This window comes from Pinus tabuliformis, chromosome 9 (assembly GCF_031772625.1).
Source record: "Pinus tabuliformis cultivar Carrire ecotype Pingquan chromosome 9, CPIR1, whole genome shotgun sequence".
Lineage (NCBI taxonomy): Eukaryota > Viridiplantae > Streptophyta > Pinopsida > Pinales > Pinaceae > Pinus > Pinus tabuliformis.
In genome coordinates, this window is record NC_142307.1 from 1292676447 (window position 1) to 1292697733 (window position 21287).

At 40.0% G+C, this 21287-nt stretch overlaps 1 protein-coding gene across 1 annotated transcript in view; it reads right to left on the reverse strand.

Moving 5' to 3' along the window:
• Positions 1–21287, reverse strand: part of LOC149153294 (homeobox-leucine zipper protein HOX32-like) — a 218600-nt gene that overhangs the window by 92074 nt on the left and 105239 nt on the right. The window contains exons 10-17 of the mRNA XM_089439722.1: positions 16551–16625; positions 16290–16396; positions 15990–16188; positions 15690–15884; positions 15367–15447; positions 15116–15253; positions 14676–14998; positions 14377–14482 (exon numbers count right to left, since the gene is read on the reverse strand). Of these exons, the coding sequence (XP_089295848.1) occupies positions 14377–14482; positions 14676–14998; positions 15116–15253; positions 15367–15447; positions 15690–15884; positions 15990–16188; positions 16290–16396; positions 16551–16625 (1224 nt within the window). The remainder of the gene's footprint in view (positions 1–14376; positions 14483–14675; positions 14999–15115; positions 15254–15366; positions 15448–15689; positions 15885–15989; positions 16189–16289; positions 16397–16550; positions 16626–21287) is intronic.

Below are 21287 nucleotides of genomic sequence, written 5' to 3' on the forward strand. Positions count from 1 at the left end.
ATTAGGTGGGGCCTCATCTCACAGTTATCTCAGGTTCTTCTACTCTTAGCACTCCACTCTTGAGGACTACGAGTTGCATATGGAGGAATCACGCAGTTCATGGAGGAATCACGTAGAGCTATCTGAGGATCATCTACATACGTGGCATCACCTAGTTCGAGTTTGCATTTGTTGATTGGAGTTATCACGATACTTAGATTCACTCATGAATGAGTTTACTATGCCATATATGGAATTCGATTTCCCTTGATGTGCACATATGGAATTCAATTTTTCTCTGATGTCTCTATCTTCTCTACATCGAACTTGACTTATCTTTCACTGGGATTTTCTCCAAGTCCAATTCTCACATGCATTCTTCCTTGGGATTTGCTCCCAACTCTCTATATAATGAGGCTATATGCTCTCATATTGTATCATGTAATAAGCTATTGGGCTTGAGAAAACTCTGCCATTTTGTACTTGCATACTTTCTTAAGACAATCAAGACTTTGGAGCTATCTCACTGGTGTTCTCTTAGTGTTATGAGGGGATGTCCTTTCATGCTACTGCTATTGTGTTTAATTATTTTTCACATTGAATTAATATTAGTTTATTCTTGCCATCTTGCTTGGATTGATGTGTGTAAGCTATCCTGCACATATCATTGATTTAGAGCAGTATTCTAGGGATAAGCTTGCCAATTCATTTTAGGAGAAATGTTTGGTTTATCTTATTCATTATATCACTCTAATCTTGTGCAAACTAATACGTGTTCAGGTGTGTAGGAAAGATCTTTTGTATTGTGTGCAGAGATCCATATGGAAGTGGAAGAAGTCTCAATTAGATCAAGTCACTCCTAGAGTCACAGCGATCCAAGACTCAGCCATTTTTTCGCTTCAAGTTTTCCATCCAACGAAGAGCAAAAGGGAGTTTTCTTACTCTATAGCTACTTGATCATCCATTTACAATTCAAAATACTTTTTTGAGTCTAGTTCTTTCAAAGTTATATCTCTTATTCAAGAACCATTTCTAAAACTAGGCAAGTATGGGGGTTCACTCCCATTACTTGAGCTAATACTTTGTAAATTAAATTCTAAGTTTATTTTTAGTTTCTTTTCCCTAATTTTACACTGACAATTGGTATTTTTTTGTGTTTGCAGCCCATAGGCTTGAGCATTGAGCAGCAAGGAACTTAAGGAGAAGCTTTGGAAAACTACTCACTCGTGTGTATGCAGGACCCCCTCACGCTATCCAAAGACTGATTTCTAGGGAGGCCATAAGCATTTAGGAGGGAATTGCAAACTCATCGAGGCCGTGGGCCTTTTGAGCCTTATGAATCTCTTTTTTGGAGAGTTTTGTTCCATCTTCAAGTTTGTTGTTGTTATATTTTTGGGGAGAGAGTCTAGCTTTGTTAGAGTCCCATCTTTGTAAAGATCTCTCTCGTATTGTGGGCTGCCCTCTTAGAGGCATTTTTACCCACTTTAAGCGCTAATAAAAGATAAAAAAAAAATGTTGGAGGGAGCTTGGGATTTTTCCCATGGCATCCCCCTTCCTCATTTAGAGGAGGGATTCTTGTGGGTGGCCTAATCTTGCTTCTAGTTTTTCTTAGCTTTCTAGCTTTTAATTTCATATTGTGTATACTCAAAATCAACACATTTCACTCCACATGAAAATTTTTACTAATCTTGTATTTAAATTCCCACATGCATATGCTTCCAAATTGTAAACTTGAGAAAATCTCATCTTATGTGTAAACACTTCATACTTTGGCAAGTTTTAATTGTTTCATAATTTCTTCAAGTATATGCTTCACTACTTGGTCAATTTATGTTATATGTCATGAAAACTATTGGAGCACTATCATTTATTTGAAACAATTGTAGCTTTAAAAAAATATATTCCACTTTACTTGTTTCTTTTCCATTCAATGGTGCAAACACATATGAGTTTATTTACATTCTAGCCTCTCAAGTTTTGCAAACTATTTCTCTTTGAAGCATTTGCATGAAACATTAGTTTAATTTGGGGAATTAACACAATTTGCACTTCATCTAGGCATTTTAGTATAGGAAGGCCCCAAGCCTCACTAAAACTTACCTCCAACTTAAGTTGGTTGAATAGACTTTTAGGGACCCTCTACCTCTATTGACTCCTCATTGTGAGATCCAAATATTTGGGCTAAGATGACGTCTGAGGGCTAGAGTTCGATTGTAACTTTTCCTTAGCACTAATCAAATAAAATGAACCAAGAACAACATTCCATCACATTTGCTTTGGTTTAAAGTCTCACATGCAAATCTTATTTCAAGAGGCACTTTGGATGCAAGCATTGTAATCTCTTTTAATTTTGCAACAAGTTTAATTTTCTTGTACTTGGAAATTGACTCATCTTTTGGTTTAATTGCATATTGTCATGAATGGTTGATTTCACTTTCAAGTACTATTATTTTGGGTTGCAAATTTAATTGCATGTTGTCATCTTGGTCTAACATTTGAGTTCTTTTTGTATCCTTTTGAACAAAATAGTTTCCATGCTTTGATTTGTAGACTTATTCATCTTGAAAGCATTTATAATATCTTGTGCTAACAATTTATTGTTTCACTTTTCAGGGTTATTTTGGCTTTCCATTTGAAAGCATTTCACTTCATTTTAAGCAAAATACAATTTCATTTCTTAAAGAGCAAATACTTGGAAGGCACTGGTTGTTTATGTATTTCATGTTTATCTTATGATGGTTATTGCTCATATCAGTTTTTTGCTTATAAATCTTAAAGAGATAATCTATTTAACTCTAACAATTCTCCTAGAAACTCGCATCCTTTTTAACTTAACTTTTCATTAGGGACCACCCCCCTTAGCTAACCTAGGAGATAGCTCAAACGGAGAGAGTCGGGATTAGTTTGACAGCCCCTTCTCTGAGTTCCCTACCACCAACCACACCTTGTGGGGTTGAAGGCTTTTCTCACTAACTTGTAGGTAGGTGTAGGCGGCAAGGTCAACAAGGTCCACCAACTGCTCATCATATGAATGTGGCTTGTTGTCAAAGACTCTACATCACTCATTCTCCTCGGAGGCATCCTGGTATGAACCCATGGACTCCTCTAAAGAAGAATCCTCACCCTGAAGGTCAGAAGGAATCTCCACCTGCTCTACCTTTGTCATCCCCTCAGTGTCACTTAAGCATGAGTGGTCACATCCCCAAGGTTCCTTTCAAATGAAGCAAAGACCTTTCCTCCTCAATTCATTTTTGTTGCATGTTTGAGCCTTGATACCTGGTTCTTCCCTAATTTGCATTCTCTCCAGTTCCTCCTTAGTCAGTTGCCTCCTAAACAATTTTAAATTTTGCTTAACCAACCTTTCAGTGAGTTTGTAAGCAACCTGTGAGATAGACTGTTCCTTCCTCAAAATGTCCAACAACTAGGACTGCAACATCTTGCAAATGTCATCATGGTTACCCATCACTTTAGCCATATTATCTAAGATCTTGAGCCTCTTCTCAATGGCAAGACCTAAGATGTTATGTAGATCTTGAAGATTCTCTTCTATTAGCTGGAAAACTTTCCCCATAATGTCATCATTATAAGGAAGCATAGGTGAAGCTATTCTGGTAATCTCATCGAGACAAGAAGCTACTATAAGTTTGACTCCTTCACAAGGATGCTCCAAGAATCTTCGCTGAAGCAAAGCAAGCATTGTTGGTTTCACTCTTGAGTGCCCAATTTAGGACCCTCAAATCTGATTAGCTCACTTTAGAAAGATGTGAATCCAACTTCTCCAGATTAAGGAAAATTTTTGCGGTCATCTTTAGGTTCTTCAAATCAGATCCAAGTGCAAAGAGCCAATTCCCTACCTCCAGCTCTTTCTGCAAATCCCTTATTTGGTCTAGCTGTAGGATGGCATGCATCCCCTTTGAAAAGGGTTTGTTGTTCGATTTTGCTCCTTGATCCAAGGAAGCATTGCAACTCCAAGAACTTAGTGCAAATGATTTTTCAAATTGTAGTTGGTACCAACTTCTTTCGAAGTCATTAAAGGTTTTTTTTGATATTTTCAAAAGTCTCCTCAAATCCCATCATTTTGCAACAAGAGTGACAATGTTGTACAAAATTTGACTCAACCTCTACTCAACTTTACATGGCATCAATAATCAACATACTCAAATTATCATTATACAACTTACATAGCAGTAAAGGGCTACTATAACATACCAATATAATCATTCAGCCAACACATACAACCTCACACTGCTCACAACAATACCTTGCCCCAATAGATAAATCTAGCTCCAACAAATAAATTAGGCTCTGGCAAATAAATTGGGCCCCAGTAAATAAACTAGGCTCCAGTAAATAAATTGGGCTCTAGCAAAATAATTTCCTCACAACAAGATGAATTCATCCAAGAATAATTTCGGCCCTGCAAGAGAAATTCAATACAACAAGATAAATTTGGCCCAACAAAATAATTTTGACCCAACAAAATAACCCAAATAATTATTTCGCACTGCCTAGAAATTATGTTGCTGTTGTTGAAGATGAATTGGTGTTTTTGCCCTCAATACTACTCCAAAAATTCTGAAAATGTAACCTGGAGCTCCTTACACCAAATCCATAAAAACCCAAAAATGGTTTGGCTTAAATCCAAACCAAGATCGAGTCCACCAAATGGTGTGAATTACTCATTTTACAAATAAAACGCCCTTCTCAAGGAATGCTGATTTACAGCCCAAATACTTCTTGGAAAATTCTGAAATTTTAACCACATACTCCTCTCATTAAACCCAAAAAACCCTAGACAAATTTTGGGCAAATTCTACTTGACCTGGAAAGTCCCAATTTAGTGTGAGTTTCCCAATTTGCCCAAATCTGCACACTGCTCCATATAAGATAAATTTGTACCACAATGCTCCAACTCTTTATTCTTGCAATTTTACTATAAACTCGCCGACTCAAATGAGAGAAATCTCTTGTGAAACCTCCGGTAAATAAAGTGGGATATGGAAGATAATTTGGGTGTAACAAATAAACTTAGCCCCAATAGATAAATTTGGCTCTAGCAAATAAACTAGGCTCGAGCAAATTAATTGGGCTCTAGCAAATAAACTCAATCCAACAAATAATTTTGGCCCACCAAGAGAAATTCCCCACAGTAGAATAATTTTGGCCCTGCAAGATAAGTTTGGCCCAGCAAAATGAATTCAGCCTAGCAGAATAATTTCAGCCCTGCAATAAATCCGGTCCAACAATTTTTTTTGACACACCTGCAACAATTATCCTCCAATAAATAGATTAACAATTTTAATCCACAAACAATAATAGCTTGTTTCTCCAACAAAACATATTTTACTGCAACAAAATCACAGCTTCGACTAATAGAAGAATTTAATCTTGCTTCATCTGGAAATAATTTTCTTTCGGCACCTCCAATATAAACCCTCGAATAATCTGCAATTAAAACCCTCAGGCTGGCAGGAAAACTAACTCTAATACCACTGTAATGTCCCAAATGGAACAATTTGGGTTTTTCTTGAAATTTGTAGAAAACAACTTCAAAAATTTAAGTCGTCAATACCATAAACAATTTGTACAAATTAAACCACAAAATTTACGACAAGAATGGGAAATAAAATTTGCAACTGAATAATAGATAATATAAACATGCAAAAGATCTCAACCTTATTTCATTAATATGTAAATAAGCAAGTACAAGAGCAAGAATATGGCTAAGATGATGGCCCCAAATAGATCTACAATAATGCCGCAATTGACCTCCAAAGCAAACTAAAAATCAATCAACTGCAACCTGTGAACCCTGAATGGATCCATCAAGGGAAGAGATGGGTGCTCGCCCACTTTCAATGAATCACCCAAGGGTTTCCATCCTAGAGCTACTGCTGAAGCAGAGAACCGGGTTCTCAAAACCTCAACACAAAGACAATACACAAATCCAAGATATCTCCAAATGACCTCCTCTTCCTCTTTTATAGATCTAATGGATGTGAAAATTCAGAAACCCTGAATCCTACTATAGAAACTGATAATATTTCTTCTATTTGTTAAATTAACTTAACAAATTATTTGCAGTTTTCTACGGCAAATATCGAAACATATACACTACAGCCTTCACAAAATAAATACTGCGGAAGAAATAAAACACTAGAAGAATAAATGCACACACACAATAATACACCATTGTTTTTGGACTAATGTCCCAGTAAAAACCCAACTTGGGAAAACCGGTGCAGTAGCTGAGGGTTTTATTATTATGCAGTGGTAAATCTTAGTACAAGACTATGGATGCTCAAATCTAGCAATCCATGCAGAGAAAATGACTGACAGAAGTCTAGTGAGAAAAATTTCACTTCCATCAGTGATCCGACACTGACCTTAGCTCAAGATGAGCTGCTCCTAGCTACCTCTACGCAGTCCTTGCGTCACCCATATCAGACCAACGTCTCTCTCACTTTGTTGATCAACTGCTACTCTAGAAACTCGATCTTCTGGCAATATCGAATTCCTAGTGGCTCCAAGTGTGTTCTCCAACCCCCATCGAATTTCTTCTTATAATCTCTCATTGAGGCTTCAATGACAAAGATTAAAACATAATTGATGGCTAAGATTAACTAGAACTTGATCCATGTCTTGTTTTAGAAGATTCTCACCATGACTTAATTCATACCCTTTAATTAATCAGTTTTCCTAAGTTTAGACTTAAGCACCATTAAAAAAGGATTAATTATTTTAATTAAGTCGTCTCTAGGTGGAATTTTTAGAAACGATTTCTTGGTTTTGGAGATTACATGTATTCTAGCCTCTCCACCAAATTTCGTTGCTAGAACACAACCGATGCTTCAAAAATCAACACTCCCTCTTAGTGAGGAATGTGTTCTAGCGCTGTAACCTACTGAAGCAGCACCTTGTCTTTGTACCATCTCCTGTTACGTTGTTGATGTCTGGCTGTTGCTGCCCACCAACTACTATGCAACTTTGATAAACGCTGCATCCATGTTGTTGTTGGCCCTGCTAAACTGTTGTCAAGGTTGCATTTGCATTGCAACTCCCTCTCCATTTGTTACTGCTACAACGGAAAAGAATCCAAAATTATGGAACCAACTGTGGTCAATATGATGCATCTTTCACCTGAGTCCTGACTACTACTAGACTCTACGCTATCACTGAAGCCTTTGCGCTGCCCAGTATCTAACCTGCTACTAGCTACTACATCTGTCACTCTGGAATCTGACTGCACCAACTGCCACTGATCCATCCTGCCACTGCATGTTTTGGGCTCCCACAGCAAGGTATTGATTCATGAGGTGGACCTCCTCAAGAATCTTGCCCATCCTATAGCTCTCTGGGGCTACAAAACCAAATGACCCCACCTCACTCTTGGAGGTATGGATGTCATCATTGCAAAATATGATCTACTTATATTGTTGTTGTTACTGCTCTGCTGATGTTTCTGCAGTGCTAGTGCAACTACTACAATAATGAGTCTGATCTCGCTAGACACTGAAGTACTAGATTCCATAGGGTTTCTCCCTCTAAAACTAAACACCCTCTGAGTCTCGATCTCCATATGGGAAATCTCTCTACTCCCTCCTGGCAACTCACACTGTCCTCCTGCACTGGAAACTGGACTGCAAAGCTCTGTGCTGGGAATCTCCTGGCTGGAACTGCACCTGCATTATGTAACTGGGCAATTTACACTGCATGTGTCACTGCAACTAGTTCTGCAATTGTCTTCCAGGAACTTACTGCAACTAGCTATGAAACTGTCATTTTAATGACTAGTTACGTCTGCTGACACTGTGATCCTTCTGCTACTGATTCTGTTGGGCTCCCGTAGCAAGGATACTGATCCATGTGAGAAATTTGCAGCAACTGGATCTAATCTATTGCTCTTCCATGGATCCTGCCAATTTGTAGCCATCTCTAAAAATGTCGAATTCCTCCTCTTCTCCTTTGCGCAGCTACTGACTGGCTCTACGTGCTCCCTACTGGAGTGGGAAAATATGCTCACAACTACTGCTGCTCTGCTAGTCAAAATCAAACTTCTGGGCTAGAAGTCCCATGAGAAAAGAATTCCCTTATTGTGTGCTCTTCCTTCCTCCTAATGCTATTTTGCACTAGCAAACTGTTGCAAACTAACTACGTCCCAGCTAAAGATCTTCTTTGCAAGGAAAACATGTTTCTCCCTCTCCCTTTGGAAATCATTGATTTGGAAAATTTATTCTTTGTCGACTCTGTCAGAGAAATAATTTTTTCCTCAAAAATTGACCCTCTTGGCCAAGAACTATGCTGCCTCAGAGGGTTTCGAATTGCTGTCTCTGCAAAGATTCGAAATTCCTCTTCCTTCTACTACTGAGCTCTCCGGCTTACGATATGTGCTCTGATACCATGTGAAAATTCAAAAACCCTAAATCCTACTTTAGCAACTGATAATATTTCTTCTATTTGTTAAATTAACTTAACAAATTATTTGCAGTTTTCTATGGCAAATATCGAAACATATACACTACAACCTTCACAAAATAAATACTGCGGAAGAAATAAAACACTGGGAGAATAGACGCACACACAATAATACACCGTTGTTTTTGGACTAATGTCCTCGAAAAACCTCAACTTGGGAAAACCGGTGCAGCAATTGAGGGTTTTATTATTATGCAGTAGTAAATCTGAGTACAAGACTATGGATGCTCAAATCTAGCAATCCATGCAAAGAAAATGATTGACAGAAGTCTAGTGAGAAAAATCTCACTTCCACCAGTGATCCAACACTGACCTTAGCTCAAGATGAGATGCTCCTAGTTGTCTCTATGCAATCCCTACGTCACCTAGCTTGGACCAGCGTCTCTCTCACTTTGTTGATCAGTTGCTACTCTAGAAACTCGATCGTCTGGCCTCTGAGCTCCCACTCCAGCTCCTGCCACTGAATCTCGACTTCTCCTCAGCAAAATACGGATCTCCCTTTGAAGTTCTGCTGCCTCTATACACTATGTCAGCGTCTCTGTGGAGTACGTTGTCTCTTTGCTATGCACTCACCGGACTGGAAAAATTTCTTTTCAGCCTTATTATCCCTGTCGCTCTCTCATTGCTCCGACTCTACTGAATCACCTCCGACAACACACAGCTACTACTCTGGAGTTCAAATTCTTGGTGGCTCCAAGTGTGTTCTCCAACCCCCATCGAATTTCTTCTTATAATCTCTTGTTGAGGCTTCAACAGCCAAGATTAAAACATAAGCTATGGCTAAGATTAACTAGAACTCGATCCATGTCTTCTTCTAGAAGATTCTCACCATGACTTAATTAATACCCTTTAATTAATTAGTTTTCTTAAGTTTAGACTTAGGCACCATTAAAAAAAGATTAATTATTTTAATTAAGTCATCTCTAGGTGGAATTTCCAAAAACGAATTCTGGGTTTTGGAGAATACATGTATTCTAGCCTCTCCACCAAATGTCGTGGCTAGAACACAACCGATGCTACAAAAATCAACAATGGATAGATCTCCAAGCCTCTAGAAGCATCTTATTTTATTATTTTATTATTATTCTAGAAGATCCTCCATTGTCTTTATCTAAAGGGACTATTTAATTTAATGTTATTTCACTTAAGACACTTTTGTGCCTTTTCCTCCAATTAATTATTTTTCCTTAATTAAATGACTAATTAAAGTAATTTTTAATTAAGGAAAATGGTAAATTGCCCACCATACTCTCTCTGGCCGCTAGAAGTCACTTCTCACTGCTCAACATCCCATCCTGTAGATATTCTCATTCTGGTTCCAACGAGCTACTACACGGAGGTGTTCCATCAAATAATCTTCTCGGAAAGCCATCTCAAGCATAATTAATTAAGTTAGGCCACATAATAATGCTATTTTTTGAAAGTTGTCGGAAAGCAATGGAACGAAAGGAAAATTGTGCGGATGATGGAATATACCAAGCAAATGCCAGTGGACCTCATAAAAACTCCTCAAAACCCCATGAAGCACCTCCAAAACACCCTGGGCCCGCTGATGAAGTAAATTTGCACCTTTGGCCTGTCTGCCCCAACCCTGAAACTCCATCCTAGCAATGCCATGAGGAACACCAAAAAAAGGCACATTATAGTCCACACCTTCGGTCAGGCTTGGAACAATGCCCCAGAGGTTGATGCAGCTAAAAAGAATAGAAAAAGCATATTTGGCCACTCTCAACCCATGATTGTCCCAACCCCTAGTGGGAGATGAATTGCCCCACCTTAATGAGGTATCCACTGCTATACCCTACACATCATGCTCTCATCCCCTGGAGCCCCGAGCAGTTACGAAGAAAAATCAATTAAAGGCAAAAGCCATATGAAGAAGGATGGAAAAACAAATTTGGGGTAACTCATGTACCACGATTGCTCCCTCCCACACTCATATATCCAAGTGTGGGCTTCCCATATTATAGCTACCCTTGTACCATGACATGTGGCTTGGGGCCTTCCCCCTGATCCCCACTCAGTTCCAACATTGCATCACATGCCACCTACCACTTAACGGATGTACCATGGACATTACAACCCCTTTAAACATTGTAACCACCTAATAGGGTCCTTGGTTAACCCCCTTATTAATCTTGGAGGCACCTGTACATGCCAAAGCCCACTATGGAAGGGCATGCCACCATGAAGTATCCATTTGATTCCATGATTTGTAAGCTCGTTTACTTGACTACTCTAATGATTTGTTGTACTGGAGGGCGAGGGGATGCATTGAATCTTATGCAGGATTGCAGGTGGGTCTCCACTTGGGTTTGGTCTCCCTATACGAGGTCCAAGCCCTCCAGAGGGTCACATTAGCACTTGTAGGGTGAGCATAGAGAGCCATGGGCCTCCACCATAGCAGAGAGCACTTCATGGATCCCCAGCACCATTCAATGATTGCTCATGTTCCACCTTTTGGATGAGGATGATGCAATTGGATCACCATGCCTAGTCGGCTTCACATTTACACCACACACTTGGTAGATGTTCCAAGGTCTAGATGAGGATGTGTCTCGCCGCAAGAAACAAAGAAAGGACTTATGTCATCATCCTAGCCCTTACAAATGGTTTACAGGCATTATCGATCCACTTGGAGACCCATGAGGATGTCATTGTGCCCCCACACCCACTTGGGGACACCACATGTGACTTGCTTGGATATCAAGGGGCCAACCCCTTATTCACTATGTTTGGAGTCTATTCTCTCACCTTGGCACACTTTGGACTCCACTAGGCCTTCTCAATGGCCCAATGACTCATTATGTTTACTATTTTTCCCTCTTGAGAGGCTTATCTTTCTATTTTGGAGCTATCTTGGTGTGCTTGTCAACAAAAAATATGAATATCATTATTGTACATTATTTTATTATTTGGGGCATTACTAGGCTAATTAGGCTATTCGAAACCCCTTATGGATTGTATTAATAGATGAGAGGCCCATTCATTCCTCTCATCATCACTTGGATTGAATTAGTAGCTCTTGTGAGAATTATGTACTCTTTCGAGGACAAGTTTGGTTTCATGGATGAATTTTGATGTTTGGATACTATTCTCTTGGTCTAGGAGCTTCAAATTTGTCTTGAATTGATGATTGGATATACTCATTGTACATGTAAGTGCTCTTTTTCATGTCTATTCTTTGCATTTATCTTGTCACATGAATAATGTATTGGCTTTTCGTTCTCTAGATCTAAAATTTGCCCTAATTTATGTGAAATTATGGAAATTTTGGACTTTTGAAGTTGCTGCATATGTCACATGTGTCATGTATGATGAATGAGTGTTCCTAGAGGTTTAATTTCATAGAATACACCTCAATAAGCCATCAATTCTTGCACATTGAAGTATAAAATCCTTTGGTAGCAAAGTTCATGCCCTAATTTGCCATACAAAGTTGCCTAAGGACTCCATGATTGGGTAAAAGTCTCTCAATTTCAAAATCACCCTGACTCCATCTCTCCCAAGGCAAGGCACTGATCTAACCTCTTGGTGATCACTTAAACGAATATCTTTCTCACCTTTTCCCCTTCTTTCTAGGCCTAACCCTAGTAGGTCACCTAGGGCATCAAGAGAAATTATTTGTAGCCATCCAAAACCATTGAATTTTGGTCGACTGTTGCACTAGGGCTTTGTCAAGAGGTCCTCCACGTTTGAGGCAAATCCGATAGTGGGATCCCGAGATATAGCAAGCCCTAGCCGCAAGACCATCTCTTTCCCTAGATTGATTTGGATTAGTGTCCTCACTTGGGTCATTGCATTTGTATTTCCAAAGGAAAATTGTCCTTTGATCCTATTCTCCTCCCTAAACAAGTCAAGCCCCTCTAGTGTTGATCAACTACATATCCTTTACCTAGTTTGGGTCCACTTTGGTTCTTTGTGGTCTCGCAACTTTATAACTCAAATTCCATAAGGAGTACATAGAAGCCATTTCTCCACAAGAATTCTTAGGTTTAGGAGATTTCTTGTCAAGGGATATTCCCCAAACCTAGGCTTAAGTATTCTCTTAACCCTTCCTAGTGAGCCCATCGCCTTGCTTCTTAAGCAAGTAAACCATTTAATTGAGTCTCTCTTGCGAATAGGCTTTAGGAATCACTCTCCTCCATTCATTGATCTATTCATCCTTGTGATTCCTCTTATATCAGGTCTCCTCCCATTGGTGAAAGTCCGTAAAGTATAGCTGAGGTGACAGTGGGCTACTGCTCCATTGTTGCTACTTGACCTAGTAGTTTCTCTATAGGCCCCCTTCCTAGGACCCCTGCTAGATTGAGCGGTAATAGGTTGGTATCACATAAAGTAAAGGATTCCAATAGCTTAGTGATTTAATGCTTTATGATAAGTGCTCAAGAGAAAGAGCATAAATCACTACAGTCCTCAAATCTGGTTTGTTATGTATGCAATAAAGATATTTCAAATTTGCAATAGGTTGATTCCCATCCCAAGCTAATAATAACTTTGAAGAAGTAAACTATCAACAACTTAATAAATGTAACTTGCAATAGAAACGACTTCAAGTTAAATGGAACCACAAGAGAAGCAATTTTACAACAGAAATTGACTTTAGATGATGTGATATTAAGAGCAATTCAATATGTGCTTGAGGCAAGTCCAAGATGTAGCTTTTCCTCAACATATTCCTAATTCAATTCTTCCTCATTTGCTTTGCTTCACTTCCTTTTGATAGCAGCAATCTGTCTTTCGTAATGTCAGATGAAGGAACTAGTTCTGGAAATGACATCCTCCCACCTGCCAATCAAGCCATCTTCCCACTTAGCCTTGAAATGAGTTTCCCTTGAGATGAGGTTCCAGATTTTCTGATACAATTGATACAGCTTGGTCCTTAAGGTGTGACACATCAATAGTATAGAGAGAGCACGACATTCTCATTTTCTTAGCACCCCAAGAAAAAGAGAAGTGAACCAATTGATGGTCCAAGAAAATAGTCTCGTCCAATACTTGAATTGGTTGTGACCCATAACACTTGAAAAAGGAAGTGTTTTTTCTTCTAGAACATGGAGGCTACTAAGCGGTTTGAAAACATCTTTAGTTCCTTTATAATAATTTAATAAAAAAAAGATCTCAACCGAGTCATTTCTTTTGAATTTGTTTGTGCCATAAAGACCATGATAGGCTCTTAAGCTAGCCGTGGCTTCTTTCTTGCTGGAAATCCCCAGGAAGCAATCAATGCAGTTACAAGAACATATTATCCACCTAAAAAATCTTTCCCTTTCCCCAGCATTATTAGATATATATAAGTTAGCCAACTTCGGCAAGTGGTTGTCTAAATTAAGCATAATCCACAGCAGCTGCTGCAATGAGTTGACCAATCGATCAGAAACACAAGAAACTAACCAAGGGGAGGCCAGAATGGTAACTCCCTCTTTGCTTTCATGGCTCAAATATAAGGTAGCAACATTTGGCCAAAGTTCAAACAGAATCCTAAAATTTCTTAAGAGTAAAGATAGTCAATAAACTGTTTGTAGACAAAAAATATCTGACTCCTTAAAAGAGTTTTTACCAAATTTTTGACGGGCCTGATAGTGATAACCCTTGGTTATTCCATGAAAACATTTTCATTGTGGCTTTAGATTATTATTTTTCTTGATCATGTCTTTCTTTGCCAGTTAGATCAGGTTTTTCTGGCAAAAGGTCTAAAGCAAAGTGAAGGCAGACTAGAAAAACCAGCAACTTTCACCTTGTAAATATAGTGAGTTACAGATTCGTCCTAAGAATTGGAGCTGGATTTAAGTGACTTTTTAACTTTTGTATGCATGCCTACCTGCGTCAATAAATTACATTCCACTCTATCATGATCCCAACAAAACAACAGAATGAGAATACGACTAGCCTTCCCTAAAAGAAAAAATTTCAAACACAAACCTTGCATGTGCAACATATAAGAGCATCAGAATGGTGCCACACCATCTTGAAGAGCTCCTCATCATTCGAAGGCTGTTTCCTTAAGAGATCTATCCCAAAGTTTATCCTAAGACAAGACAAACCGATTTTAAATAGTGTAGAAGTTGAAAGTAAAAGTTTAAAAGGTTCAGTTATTCATAAAAGAAAGCATGAACTATATATATATGGACTCTATGTGTGCATGTATTTATAAATATACAACATTTTTATGACTCTGTCAACATGGAAGAATTATATATATACATATGTCACATACACACCTGTAGCTTCCAACAATTCGTTTGACAAGTGTCAGAACTTCAGTGGTCCCAGAAAGATTTCTTAAACCCAGTGTTGAGCCCACTCTGGGAGCGATTGCCATTGCAACACGCTGAACAGAAGCAACAACAGTACGCATGTACTTGCGGGCAGCAACTGACACACTGTCACAGTTATGTGTCTCATAACCAAACTGAAATGCAATAGTGACAATAGAGCGCATATTGTTAGACGAAATTCCAGTTTCAGTCTTAGCCGCATCCATATCTGAACCACCTTCAAGCATGGAAGCTAAATCGAGGGTGCAAGACGGACCATATCCATCCTGAAAGTGATAAATGATTAAGAATGCATTATTTGGAAAATAATACAAACTTACATGCCGCATCTTCTTATATAACAAAAGAGCACACGAAAGATATCAGGAAGTGTAAGACCTCACCATAAAGCCAGTATCTAGCGGTATGACACGAAAGCCAGATGGCAACAATGGTATATCATCAGACAGGGCACCATCAACAGGGGCAAAAACTAGCTGTGCACAATCACCAATAGCAGTTTCGTCGATGCCATTGCAAAGCTGAGTTGCCAATGTAAGCAGTTTAAGTGCATGGGTAGATAGAAAACCATCCATCAAATACTATAAATGGCACATTCCTAAAATATGAAGCACAGATGGGCATAGTAAAACACCTGGAGTAAGTACATCTCCTTTGACACTAAAGCACCATCTCGAGCAGAGTCATAACCTTCAAACTTGACTAACTCCATTATCTAGGCATATTTTTACAAAGGAATGAATGTATTGATCAAAATATATTCGATCATTGATGCCAACAGATATACTAATGAATCAAAGATGTGCATAATTTTAAGTTGACAGTTATTGAAATGATCTAGAAAGAATATAGCAAGTGAAAAGTACAACTAATTAGTACTGAACTGTCTGTTACAGCTTACATCTGAAAGGCATCTGTTCATCTACTTTCCTTGGATCTCAAGGCTCAAAAGGTTACCTCTTGATGTTCAGAATGGGCTAGAGGCATAGGTACTTCTCGTCTGCCAAGTTCAGCTCCAGCTAAAGCTGCAGCACCATATACACGAGTTCGCAAAGTGGCTGAACAGCTCATATCATGTTCATAGTCTGCCGAATCTGCCCACTCTGACCGATGCTCTCGAAGGAAACGTATCAATACTGCTGGAGGAACATTCTATAGGACCCAGAAACCCCATTGAATGTGAAATATGTTGTCAATAGGAATGTAATTTTTGCACTAATACTAAACAAGATGGATACCAAGAAAATTGTTGCACACCTGCAAAAGCATCGAAGCCTTGGCACATAAAACACCCCCATCACCATCAGACCACAAGTTGTTGGACGAACTGCACTTGAGACCAACTGTTCTAGGACTCCATGATGAATTAAGTGAAATACTGATATCATCCATCCCGTCGCTAGCAACTGAAAACCAGCCATCTTCAGGAAAACTGTTTATAGCATCATTGAAGCTCCTGTAACAAGTTCCCATATGCCACACCTTAAACTAAAATACAATAAATAGCCTGCAGGGAAGGTACAATTTGCACTTACATTCTAAATATAGCTAACCTACCGGGCAATCCGAAGGCTCAGCGCTCGCAGTGCAGCTGGTTGTAGAGTACCTCCAGTCACAACCTCACCAGCAGCCTCTTGTGCTAAGGAACGTAAATGACGTAAGGCCTTAACAATGTTCATGGTGAGAACCAAGTTAAGTCCATTTTCATTTAATAGTAATGACAATCCTATCAAATTTTGAAGCTCCTTTTGAATTGCTCATTGGATAATAAGCAATATTATAATATTACTTACATCATACATGAATATTCACACTTACAGCAATAGTCATTTTTTGTGCAAGAATAGCAGAAGATTCATACATAGGCCTTAATACCTCTGGAGCTCGTCCTGCCTGTCTCAGAATTAGAAAAAACTTAAAAGCATACTCAAGCCTTTGTCATGCATATGATATCAATCTAATCAATATACAATAAACAACCGTTTAATCTAATACATGAAACAGCAGCTAACGTTTATTAAAGAAAGTACCAGGTACCTTAACCCAGAGATTAATATCATCACTTTGATCAAAAGAGGAACACAAATCCACCAATTGTTAATATATGCCCCATGAAACATACATACATACATATTGAAGAACACACATCTTATATTACATACATATTGAAAAAACTACATCTTTTATTATATTGGAGAACAATATCATCACATCAGAGGAGTCATCAATTGACTAGGCAGTTACCATACAGGCTCCCTCTCCTAGCATATGTGAGAAATTATTTTACCTTTCTCTCACCAATGAAATATAATTTCTGGGTAAAAGTGCACCCAACAGAATTAAGGGCAACCAGATCAACAATGATTTTGTTTAAACTTTACACACAGTCTAATAAATATGGTAAAGATCATTTAAGCAATCAGTCCACTGAAAAGCATTCATAATGTAGCATATATTACTGGGAAAATAGCTGGGAAAACATTAACTCCCATAATAACTAATAGAAATGAGTATACAACAAGACTGTAAATAAGTACAACATTAAGCATCTCAGCCCAAAACTACTACTAACCAGCCTATTGCCAATCCAATTACATCCAAGGGAAGATGTATAAATAATTACATAGCAATAGAATATGAAGAGGGATCACAATTCATATTCCATATGTTCATATCTTGATCTATAGTAAACATGCTAAGAAGATGAAGAGGCAGAGATGTAATTTGGCATATCCCTTTCATGTCAGTTGAACTTCCTGGTAACATCCCTGTGCAGTGGTCAGTGCCAAGTTCTGTGTGAATTTAGGGCATACACACTACACCTGATCTCTTGCACGGTACTTACTCTTGCACAATACTACTTACAAAGCCTATGCACATCCCCAACACATCATAGCTTGCACTCTAGCTGCTATACATAACTGCCATTATCATGCAAGTGCTTCTGTACTTCAACAAGTCTCTAGCTTATTATTTCTCCTACATAGTTTATTTGAACCTAGCCAATTTTGTACTCTGATTCGGACTCAAAGCTCCCTGCTTAGGACCAACAAATGTTCTATCGATCAACAAAACTTAGTCTTAATTTGCTCTAAGACGTACCACTTGCTGGCCTGGGGTGATTGTCCTTTTAGGCTTTTAGCCCACTCTGTAATGTTCCTAAACAACAATTTAAGTGATCAGCCAATTAAACAAACAATGCAACAGTGGAAAATTAAAAACATTTAGCAAACACCCATGAAACACTATAATACTGGAACTGTTGAGCCATATATTCTGAAATATGAGAGAATGAGTACAATATATAAATGGAGCAGTGCACTTGGGCTTGTCTCAACGACAAGTTGGACCAAACCCAGGTGGTAGAATAGCTGGAAAGATGGTTGTTCAGCTGCCACTCTACTATGCTATGCGTTGTCCCAGTAAACTATTGATCCGCTGACTTCGGCCTGCTGGAAAGTGCCCAAAAACTGCCCAGAAAATTCTATTCTTTTAGCCTTAGACTCCTTGGACAAAACCCAGAAAAACCCATAAAGGAATTTTTCTGATTTTGACTTTGGATTTTCGGCCTCTTGGGAGCTGCTCTCCGACTACATCTGCTGACTTTTGGCCTACTGGAAAATACCCAAAAACTGCCCACAAAATTCTGCCTCTTTAGCCTTAGACTCCTTGGACAAAACCCAGAAAAACACAGAAGGAATTTCTCTGATTTTGACTTTGGATTTTCGGCCTCTTGGGCGCTGCTCTCCAGCGACATCCACTGACTTTTGGCCTGCTGGAAAGTGCCCAAAAAATTCTGCCCTTTTAGCCTTAAACTCCATGGACAAAACCTAGAAAAACCCAAAAGGGAATTTCTCTGATTTTGACTTTGGATTTTCGGCCTCTTGGGAGCTGCTCTCCGACTATTGCTGCCAAATTCGATTTGCAGGAAACAGCCTGCAAATCCACCTGGAAACACCCCTCAAATGTTGCTTTCCCCTGTACTATCTGATCCCTTGCTTCCCAGATGGTCCTTGGCCCTGATGGCTGCTCAATCAAGCCCCACGAATTTGCTGCTGGAGGCCACTACATAGTCTCTCTGCCCAGAAATGTATACTATTGTGTGTACTAGCTGGTTGGCTGCAAAACACTGATAAAATACCCTCAATCCTCCACCTTCCTTGCTCCCAAAAGCTCCCAGAAAGTGAGAGGCCTCTTGGCTAGCTAAATCAACCTCTGTGTATTTTTGGCTGCCCAAAAAACATGCAATCCCTTCCTCTGTGTCGCTGGCTAAGCTGTGAATCGCTGCTGTAAACTCCTACAATCTCTGTGGAACAGCCTCCCTAGGGCGGGCACGGATGGTCCCCCAAAGTAGAGGTTGAATCTTCTCTGTGGAAGACTCGTAGCTAAACAGCTGGTAGACTCACTAAGAAGCAGAGCGTACAAGAGTGAGTTTGTTTGTCAAATATTCAGAATGAAAACAAAATGAGAGTTGATCTCTCTTTATAACTCCTTGGCCCCCTTAGCCTCATGTGGGCCCCTCCATCCACCCATTCGATTTTCCCTCCAGCATATCAAATGGCTAATTCGAACTCCTATGTGGCTGGCTCCCACATTCCACCAGCAACTAAATAAGGTCGATTTGGCCCCTAAATCCCTAAGTCGAAAGTGTGGGGCCCTCTTCCTTAGTAAAAAATGTGCAAAATTGTGTAGCAACACCCTGTTACTAATGTGTTTGAGAAGGGACATGACAGTCCTCCCCTCCCAAATGTTGCTTGCCCTCAAGCAACCTCAAAGCTGGGTGCTCCAAAATATGCTCACCCTCCCAGGTGGCATCCTCATCTGGCAAGTTCTTCCAATGCACCAAACATCGTTTGTCCTCAAGCAATGCCTGAACAAACACCCTCTCTGACTGTGGACCCCCACTATCACTACAAACTTCACCAGGGTCCCAAATGTGCCATTGGATCATCCTTGATCGTTGTACTATCCTATAGTGAAGGAGTCCCTCGATACCAAGATCCCAAACCAACCTAATCAATGTGAAGCCCCCCTTGCTCCACTCACTATCCTGCCAGATATGGGCATTAGAACCCCTATGTCTATCACCAATAAGTAGAGCATCTTGACGATGTAAAACTCTGCCCAAATCCTCATGAAGTTGCTCTACCGAATAGTCCATCTCATGCACTACAAGAGTAAACTCCTGAAGATGCAATCCAATCCTGGTGAAATTGAACCCTCGTCTACCCGGGCCTCCCCTAATCTCCTCCTGTCGATCACCCTGCCACACCAGTTAAGTTCCCCACACCATCAATGAATCGCTAAAACCAAATGGAAGATCTGCATGACCCTCCCCTGTAGAAACCAGGTCACCTCTATGGGTAGTTGAACTGCTCAGCCTTGTTATGCCAGAATCCCCAACCCATCGTAGAAGGAACCTATCTTGCTGACATCGTGACACTCAGGTCATGAATGACTTCCTAGCATGCCCGTACTAGAACCTCCTCTCCCATAACTCTCGGCCATAATCTACGCAATGATCGAAGCTAGGCCAATCTCGCTAAAGTGACTCAATAGTGCCAGCGCCTGTCACTCCATGGCTAGCCCAAATCCTGAGAAACAATCTACCTTGTCCTATGGTGAGGAATTCGGTGATCGCCCATGTGTCCGCTTGTGAACGAATCAGTCTGCTTGTTATCCTAACCATGCTCATTGAGGAGTGGAGTATCCTGCCAATCCATTGGATCCCTGGATCCCATAACCATATTGGAGGTCCACAAACCCCAATCCTCTCTGTATGTCGCTATGATATGTTGCTAGTTATTGGGACCCCTTTGTGCCCTGTCTCTGCCTCCTGTAGGTATCCAATAGGTAGGCATTGAGCATCAAGAACCCGTGCCACAAATATCCAGTTGTTTTGTGCCTGCCAAATCACACAGCGAGATCTGTTATCCCAGCTCCTGATGATGTGCTCGGGTACTGCCAGAAGCCTAGGCATCATCCTGCCAATAAGGACTATTGTCCTCCGCACCTCATGCTCCCCTAACGCCTCAAGCTGTCCAACTAAAAAAGCACCATGTAACTCCCTCTCGGTCACCTCCCCAAGTGTGAACCTAGGGGTGGAACATATGCTACCTCGACAATCAACCATGCCATCCCTAAGTTTGTAACCGTCAACTCGTGCACCTACCAAGTGTCTCAACTGGAGAGTCTCCTCTCGGCCCATGACACGTGGTGTCTCATCCAAGTGCTTAGGGTGAGTCCCCCATGCCCTGCTGCCTAAATGGAGAGTGTCCAAGTCCAAGTGAAACAACCAAACTCTTTGCGATTGTAAGCAACACTGGAGGATGATGGGTGGGTATGTCCCAAAGAGTATGATCAAGAGTCTGTCGGAATGCTCAAGAGTAATCCTACGGACGACCCTCTCTCCGCCTCAGAACTGTTGATAACTCCCTCGAGGCCCTGCCTCCACTAAACATGGTGTCCCCAAATGCTTGACAATGTCCTCATCGATCCTAGGTGAGTTGTGTCCAATGGTACACCTACTATCCCTGTCCATAAGTCTCCCTAGAG